The sequence below is a fragment of the Oxyura jamaicensis genome, chromosome 3, assembly GCF_011077185.1.
Source record: "Oxyura jamaicensis isolate SHBP4307 breed ruddy duck chromosome 3, BPBGC_Ojam_1.0, whole genome shotgun sequence".
NCBI classification, from domain to species: Eukaryota; Metazoa; Chordata; class Aves; order Anseriformes; family Anatidae; genus Oxyura; species Oxyura jamaicensis.
In genome coordinates, this window is record NC_048895.1 from 94,109,455 (window position 1) to 94,118,287 (window position 8,833).

The 8,833-nt window shown below is 41.7% G+C and overlaps 1 protein-coding gene across 1 annotated transcript in view; it reads left to right on the top strand.

The window, feature by feature from the left end:
* The first annotated feature begins 6,459 nt into the window (after positions 1-6,459).
* The window catches only part of GCM1 (glial cells missing transcription factor 1), a 9,136-nt gene continuing 6,762 nt past the window's right edge, over positions 6,460-8,833 (top strand). Inside the window, exons 1-2 of the mRNA XM_035323034.1 lie at positions 6,460-6,676; positions 8,336-8,588. Of these exons, the coding sequence (XP_035178925.1) occupies positions 6,575-6,676; positions 8,336-8,588 (355 nt within the window). The 5' untranslated portion in view covers positions 6,460-6,574. The remainder of the gene's footprint in view (positions 6,677-8,335; positions 8,589-8,833) is intronic.

Below are 8,833 nucleotides of genomic sequence, written 5' to 3' on the forward strand. Positions count from 1 at the left end.
TTGTTGATCTTTGCTGGCGGCTGCTCTGATGACCAAAGGGAAAACATTTGAACAAAGGATACTGGAAAAGATTTTGTTGGTTTAGATAAGATGAGGCCAATGAGGCACATGGAGGGAGCTGAGGGATTCTGAGGGATGACAGAGAAACCATCTTAGGAGGCTGCGCCATACTGCTGAGCCTGGGCCTATAGCTGAGGTATCTCTCTTCTAAGAGCAACTGGGAGAGGACCTGGGATCAAACAGATAGCCAAGTGTAATTTGGCATTTTGAAAGGTAAAAAAGGCCAGTTATAATGTCACTGTTATAATTTCCACCAATCATTTGGATACTGAGACCAGCCCAGTTGGAAGAGCAGCTATGCTTTCTCAGGAGCAAAGCAAGTTATGTCCCATTGCAAAGCAAATGACCAGAAGGAAACTCTAGTTTCCACCCACAATGTGCTCTTTTCTGTTGTCTGGGCTGTGGAGAGGTTCCACTCGTTCTTGAATGTACAGCACACCAAATCAGTCCAAGCTTTAGAATATCTGCATGGACATGCAAGTCCGTGAGAAGATGTAGTCTGTAGAAACCGGAAGAATGTGTGTATACTGGATCACCACAGCAACTGATGGTACCAGCAGCGGTGGCTGTTCTGAGGTCCGGGAGTGAGTAACTGAAAGGAATTCATTTCGGAATTACCTACAGGGGAGGCTGGATTCAGCAGAGATGATACTCCACCTGACCCTGGAGAAGAGAAGAAAGAGCTGTCAGAGATATCAGAAACGAGTCAGTTCCTACAAGAAACAAAGAAAACATTAATTATAATGACAAATCAAAATTCCCGTTCTGAAGCAGATGGACATGAAAGACTACACATTTTGCAATTAGACATTCTTTAGATCACAAAGGGGAAAAATATGAAATTGCAAGGAAGAAAAAGGCACCATGTTCAGTATGCAAGTGTCAATCTGTAAGATGAATTTTGCATGTGTGCGATGTTCATGATAGGAAGAACAACAAAATTAAGTGTATTTGTACCTGATACAAAGACAGGATGAGAAACTAAATGTCAAATCAAGAGAGGATATGTGTGAATGCACTAGACTATGGAGACTGGTAAAATAAGAAAGCAGAATGGCCATAAACTAAAGTCATTTTTTGACTACATGAAAATACTGTCACTAAGATACTGTAATTTATAAGCATATGACCCACAGAAAGCATTCTAACTAAAATTTTAGGTAATCCACAGAAGCCACTGATTTCCAAGAGAGCAGGTGAATTCATGATCTTAATGAATAAATAAATAAACAAAAACAGGAAAAATAGTTTATACAACCAGCCAAATGTACAAGTAAGACAAGTTTTTTTTAAAAAAAAATAATAATAATAATCCCAAGTTGAGTCCACCAGAACATCCCAATATTAATTATGATGCTGCCACCCGTTTTACCCCAGGAAGGAAATCAGATGTCTAAAACACCACTTGTTTTGCAGACTGTCTGATGTGTTAAGAGAAACGAATTAAGAAGATCAATAAAGCTAATGGAAAAGCTAGACTTCACTGCCAAAGCATTAGAGCTCACGGCTTAAATAAAGAATTACGAAGAAATAAAGTGAAACATCTATTTGCATAGACTCAAGCACCCCAAAGAGATCACTAAAAAGAGCTCAGTCCCCCAGCTTTACAACTGGAGCTATGTTCTTTATATAGCAGAAAAAGACATATTCCTAGCATTTGATGCTAAAATGCTGTCATGGGGGAAAAATGCTTTATGCCTTTAAGTTTATGCAAAATTTAAAGCACTCAAAATATTGAGTCAGAGCAGTTCAAGAAATTGCCATGCCAGCAGCAGGATTTTAATATCCAGTTAATAAGTTGTTACGATGGTCTGTTCTGTGCTATATGGACTGGCTCTCGGTATCTCCCATGGGAGTCTGTACCGAGTTGTGACTTAACCCCCATAAAGGCAAAACACTAAGTTTTTGTAGTCTGGCAAAAAGTAGTCCAAGACATTCATCAGAATTTGAGCTCATAGGTGAATTCTGAGCTGGTCTGTCCATTTTATAACCTACAATGTAGATAAGTCTTTTTTATACGATGTGGCCAATAGAGAACACCAGAGAATGTGGCACCTCAAATGGCATTTCTGAGACCACCTGAGGAGGTCTGGGCAGGAATGGGAAATTAAACTTTGAAATTAAAAAAAAAAAAAAATTGTTCAATGAATGTTAACAAAATAACAAAGCTATGAGAGCTACACTACCTACAACTGACTTCTTATCGAGAGCAGTCTGGAATCCAGAAATAGGGTAACTGGATAAAATATGAGATCATCCACTTGTACTGATATCAAGGGCATTAACAAAACCAGTTTCAAGAAAATAATGAAAGGGAAATAAAGGACAAACAAAATTAAGCAAGGATTTCAAAACATGTCCATCTTTCTTTCAAAGTAACCAAATTACAAGAGAGAAGCTTTCTCTTATCCCTTTTAAATACTGAACTGTGAAGACAGTGTAAGCATTTCAAACGATGTTGAGTATAGAGGTGGGTAAGCTGAGTACACAACAGGGCCATCTGGGAACAAAAGCCCGGGTCTCCAGAAAATAAGCATCTTCAGCAAACTTTTACACAGGCCAAAACTGTCTTCTCTCTACAAAAGGCATGTCTATTTGTGGTGAGTTTATGCTCCATGTCTGGGAATTGAATCATATTACTTCATCCTGCTGCCACAGTTGATCAAATAGGAAGGCTGAACTGGCAGATAAAATTGTTATTTTTAAGTCTATTAAATGCAGTTGGTAAAAAAAATCAAAGAAAAACAAATTGTCCAGCCAATTTAAGAAACTATTCCACAAGGAGTATCTGTAGCATCTTGGTATAGTGTTGTCATCCAAAGACGCATGTTCCTTGGTACCTGTGGTGTTTCTTGGTTCCTGTGGTGCAGCACTGTGAAACTCAGCAGTAATAGCAGGAAGACCAAAGCAGGACAAGAGATGAGCAAAAGCCAACACCTGCAGTGGCTGAGAGGTATCAGTGCTCCTGTCAGTACAGAGAGGAGAGCCTTCTGTGTCAAGATCAGGGAAAACCATACACGTGAAGCAAGACACAAGTGCAGCCATGGAAGAGAGTGAAACACGCACTGTTGGAAGGACAGGTAACTCAGCCCATGTAAAGGGCCACCGACTTCACCTGAGGTCAGTTAAAGGTTGTCATCGCAGAATAATGATGCCAAAGAGGAGAAAAGAGAAGGCTTTTTTTTTTTTTTTTTTTTTTTTCCTGAGAAGCTGCTGTGGATGCCCCATCCCTGGAGGTGTTTAAGACCAGGCTGGATGGGGCTTTGGGCAACCTGGTCTGGTGGGAGGTGTCCCTGCCCATGGCAGGGGGTTGGAACTAGATGGTCTTTAAGATCCCTTCCAACCCAAATCACTCTGTGAAAAGGAAGGCTGATGGTGGCACTGACAGAAGCACCAACTTGGTGTGGCAGCAAAGCAACACAAGCCTGATCTGGTGACTGCTCCATAATAGCCTACCTCCAGGCATTCCTGCTGCCAGCTATCGTCTTTCATCAATGCCTGGCAACTGAACAAAGGGCAGCAGCAGGCAATGCATGCAGAGACGGCTGCACCTGGGGCACTGCTCCATGGGGTTTCCTGGCCACTTCTGGAGCCTGAACCCAAATGCAAGAGGTTTCTCTGGGCTCCATTTTTTTCCAGCCCAACTTCTCTTGTCATTGCTGATGACTGAAGAACCCCTGAGATCCATCTGTGGCTCGGTTTGAAAGGCCATCCTTCCAAATAAGAGCTTGCAGGTTGCATTGAATTTAAATTAATTCAAGCTGTTGGCTCACATAAATTGGTAGTACACATAGTGTCTTTTAGAAACACATAAATCTGTTCCTAGCAGCAGTTGACACCAAGTACCTCTATGGAAAATATAAGAAACCTTCCTAATCCTTGCTAGTAAAAAATTGTCATAAACTGTAAAATATGAGACTTAATATCTCTTTCTAAATGCATGCTGATATATTTCAGATGCTACATCCATATAAGTAATAAAAAGCAGATCTTCATTTATTTATTTTCTATGTTTCTGATATATTTTTTCAAGTTCATCTAGTGTTCAACCTTCATGAGGCAGTACAACACCACCAGCAGTAGCGTTATAACACAAGGGACTAAAGAAATGTGGAAAAAAGCTTGCAGGGAGAGGAAATACCTTTTGTCAGGTCAACTGATATTAATTATATAGCGAATGACAAATGCATCTCTTTGCCTCTCTTTTGACTTTGACAGTAGATGTCATTCTGTGCCCCCCTCCCCCCCCCGGCACAGTATCGTAACTGAAAACAATAATGATTATCTGTGATGGGCAACATCATAATTCTCGTACGGTTCTTCACGTCAATCCTTCTGTAGCCTAGCAGCCTGGTGGCTTTGATGTCTGACACTTTGTATTTATAGAACTGCCCATTTGGATCTTTCAGTCACTTCAACGAGTTAATTTAGAGCTGTGTAAGAGAAATAAGTACCTTGTATATTACCCTTCTAAACATGAATTACTTTATCAGGGTGAAATATAGTTGGGTTCTGCCAGAGGATTTATTCAGACATTTGTGCAGTCTGTGCATTTTTTGTCTTTTTCTGCTTTCTTCCCTTCCAGATCATCAACAGACACATTAAGCATTGGACCAAAACCAGAATCTTGCTACATCCTGGTGTTTGTTTTCTGTAACAATGAGTATTTACAAGGAAAAGGAAAACAAACATAAACCAAAGGGCAGGAGAAGAACTATACTGCTTTCTCTATCACAATTCATCTCATATAATCCTCTTTATACTAAAATAGCACCTCTGGGGGACATGGAAGCCTATCCCAAAATCACTGATTGTTAAGGGCCTTCCTAGAGCTGCTCTAAGGTTGGCTTAAGTATTTGGGGCAAAACAGGCAGACATCCAGTTCACACTGACATCAGGAATCAGTGCTTCTCTCTGCATTAGCTGGGGGCAGGAATCCAACTGAAAATTAAACATGACAGTGTTTTACAAGGACAATGAATTCTACCGCATCCCAGTGCCAGAGGTGCTGCTTTCAGCATACCGTCATAACAGAATAATTATCATACTTTTTTTTTCCAAATCAAAATAATTCAGCACTGGTGTTTATCTAACTTTTTCTCCAAGAGGAGCTGAAGACAGATTTTTTCTTCTAGGCCTACATTTCTCAAGCACTTCACAAACCCAGGAAAACCTTATAGTATTTCTCTGTAGGAAGGGAAGTAAAAGAAAAAAAAAAAAAATATTTCTAAACTAACAATTTTTCAAGTTGCTACACCTCAGCAATAATTAAAGCTACACAAATAACAATCAGAAATGTAATATGCCTCATCATCCCATAATTATTGCTCAAAGTTTTTGCTACTACATCAGCCTTTGCCAGCAAGTAACTAGATATGTATGACTCACTGTAACTTTGGGTATTTTGTTGTTGTTGTTGTTATTATGAAATTATCTGTGTCTTTCATTAAACTTTAAGGCAATATTTAACTATGGCTTTATCTTTATCATTGTAACATAAAAGAAGAAATATTCTATTTTCTCTAATAAGATGGAAATTAAAAATCAATTTATAATCCATCTAATTTTGAAAAGTAATTTAAAAAGCAATGGAATTGTCATTTTGTATTCTATAACAGAATATTTCATGTTTTGGAGCACACATAGTACGGGAATTATTTATTTAGGAGATTCATCCTAGTTTTCCAATGCAGCTCATACATTGTTTCTCCTGACTTTACTAACTCCATCTTCATTGAAATGAAATATGAAAATATAGGAGGATCTGGTGTTTCCTGTATGAATATAGATGAGGACAAGAGTATTTCTGAGCAGCAATGTCTCCTTCCCCTATAGTCTAACATCTCATTTGAACCTCTGCTGGCTTGTGGTGGTGTTTTGTTTTGTTTTCACTTCAGTCTGCTGCTGAGGAAGGAAAATGCAGGCAGCCCAACCCCCTTTTCCACACTTCCCTCATACAATTGATAAGCTCTCGGAGATGCCAACAGTTTTTGAAACGTCTGAGAGCCATCTCATTTGGCATGATGTAGCAGTCCCCTCTTGATGCTTACCTCTGTCATGTGCAGTACCTGAAATGCCTACCGGGTAAGCAGCAACTCAAAGCACCCTTAGCAGGCACTGAGCTCTTCAATCAGTTTTGCTCTGGAAATATTCAGCCAGTTAGACCACATGTCAAAGAGTCTGTCAGCGGAGTTACAAGACTGTAAACTTGGTGGGACCCAGTAAAATAAAGCAGACTCCAGCACGATTTGCTTGCTATTAACTGTCCCTCTGTAACATCACAGTCTATCTCTAAGCTATATTTTCCACTGTATTGCTGGCTTGCAAAACTTTTAATGGAACAAGTTTTTCTGGCAGAAGAACACTGATTTTTATCTTTAATGAGCAGCCTCTCTATCATTTAGCTTCAGGAAACAGCTTCCTGGTTGTAAACTGCTTGAGAGCACTGACAGCCAGTCAACTTCAAAAGCAGCCAGTAGAGACTTTCTTGCAAAGTTTGGGAAGGAATTCAAAAATGCTGAGGGCTGCAGACAATGTTGTTATGGAGCAGGACGGCTCTGCTTCCCGAAATGGAGAAATGACAAGTTGGGATATCAATGACATCAAACTTCCCCAGGTACGTGTCCGTGTCTTAGAAATTTATCCAGTTTTGACCAGACTTCTCCACTTCAAAAATAACCTCAAAAGCTCTCTCTTTTCTCTGCACCTTGTTGCCTTTATGCTTTTTATCACCTTGAGTTATGGGACGCCGTTTGGCTGAAAGGCTAGAAAATAGCCAGTAAAATATCAAAATTTCCACGCATTTTCCCTTTAATACACTATTGAAAAAGCTGTTGGTACAGTAAATATACCGATGCTGCAGATTCATCGTCCTTGTAGTCCACTGGTGGATCAGATGAAGGGAAGGTGGGAAAAAAAATCTTTCTTTTCATGCTCAATTAGAGACACCTCAGACTTGACTTTTTCCTGTGGGAAGTGCTTTAGGAGAAGAGCACAGCACCCGCGACTGCCTTGCAGCCCTGGGTGCTCAGCCTTGCTGCAGACTGGGCTCCCGGCAAGCCGGCTGGCTTTCGGCAGGGGGCTGCTCTCCTTTCAGGCACCTAGGAAGAGCTTGCCCCCTGAGGGATGGAAGTCTGTTTTGCAGAGATGTGCTGAGAGGCAGCTTAGTGGTTTGTCCTTCCCTCAGTCCTTTTCTTGTCCACCTAACCCAAAATCTCATCCATGTTCTCCACTGAAAACCCTCGGCACCTGGCCACCCCAGTGTCATCTCCCTGTTTCTCACCTTAGCACATTTGTGCCAGAATCCTCCTGCCGGGCTCCTTCACCATCCAGCTCTGTACTTCACCTTCCAATGCTGTCTTTTTATATCATCCCAGTTTCTTCCCTACTGTGCTTTTTGCCCCAAACCTCCATGTCCCAAGCTACCTCCTTCGCTGTCCCCCACCCCAAGGTCACCTTCACCTGCATTTCAGCCTGCAGGCTTCCTCCACACCCTTCCCAGTGCTCTCCAATGGCTCCTGGAGGAACACAGTCTTTTTTTCTTCTCAGTTTATATCCTTACTGCTGTAATGGCTCTTGGTGGCTGGGATCAGCATTTTTAAAGAAAGTCCTATTAAGTTTTTGTACCCCTGCTTCAGCCTTTTCCCTCCAAAAACATCAGAGGTTATGTTTCGTGCTTTACAGCTTACTGCATTTGTTTTGGGTTTGCTTAGTCCACAGTAGTGAAAATAAAACCTAACCAGGTTGTTCTTTGTGTTGGACTTCAAAAAAAATTTGCTGGGAACTCTTTCGTGGCACTTAGGCCAAAAGGAACCAAAATCCAGACCAAAGACCTACAGATGTGGGAATAGCCTCAGTTCAATCCTGTATTTGCCCTTTTTCCAGCGAGTCAAGCCAAATCAAGCCAAGTGACTCAGTGTAGTGCTGCTGTTAATGTCCTGGATGGCAAAATAGGAAAGTATGTGCTAAATTATGTCAGGTGCCCCACCTTCCCCTCCTGGGGCGGTCCTGAGCTGAGCTGGACCCACAGGTGGGTGAGAGCAGCCTGCTGGCCTCTCACCTGATGCTTTTGGGCTTGCGAGGAGCCCTGGGGAGTTGATTTTTTTTCTTTCTTCCCTCTGCCATTCTCACCTGGGAGCTGAGCTGCCAGCCAGCATTGTTGCTGTGGTGCCAGAGTGACCCAGGCTAGAGGAGACCCAGCAGAAGACCAGGTCTGCTGGCTCCTCCATGAGCTCTTCTCTTCCCCAGCCTAACACCAGCTCTGCTCTCTTTGCAGGATGTGAGACAGACAGACTGGTTTCAGGAATGGCCAGATTCCTATGTGAAACACATCTATAGCTCAGAGGATAAAAACGCTCAGAGGCACCACAGCAGCTGGGCAATGAGAAACACCAACAACCACAACTCGCGCATCCTGAAGAAGTCCTGCCTTGGGGTGGTGGTCTGCGGCAACGACTGCTTGACCCTGGATGGGAGGAAAATCTACCTTAGGCCAGCCATATGTGATAAAGCTAGGCAGAAACAACAGAGTGAGTATGAGGATGGCTGCTCTTTAAATGACAGTTGATGAGTGAACACAACATAAACCAAAGCAAAGTAGAGGAAACCCTTTGGATTATCCAACCTCCCCTGTGCCATCCCTTACATCCCAATGCGTCTCTTGATTTTGGAAGAATGCATTTCACATTTCATACTGCTGGGGAGAGGGAGATTGTTTAGTTTGCTTGTTTCTTTTCTTTTCTTTTCTTTTCTTTTCTTTTCTTTTCTTTTCTTT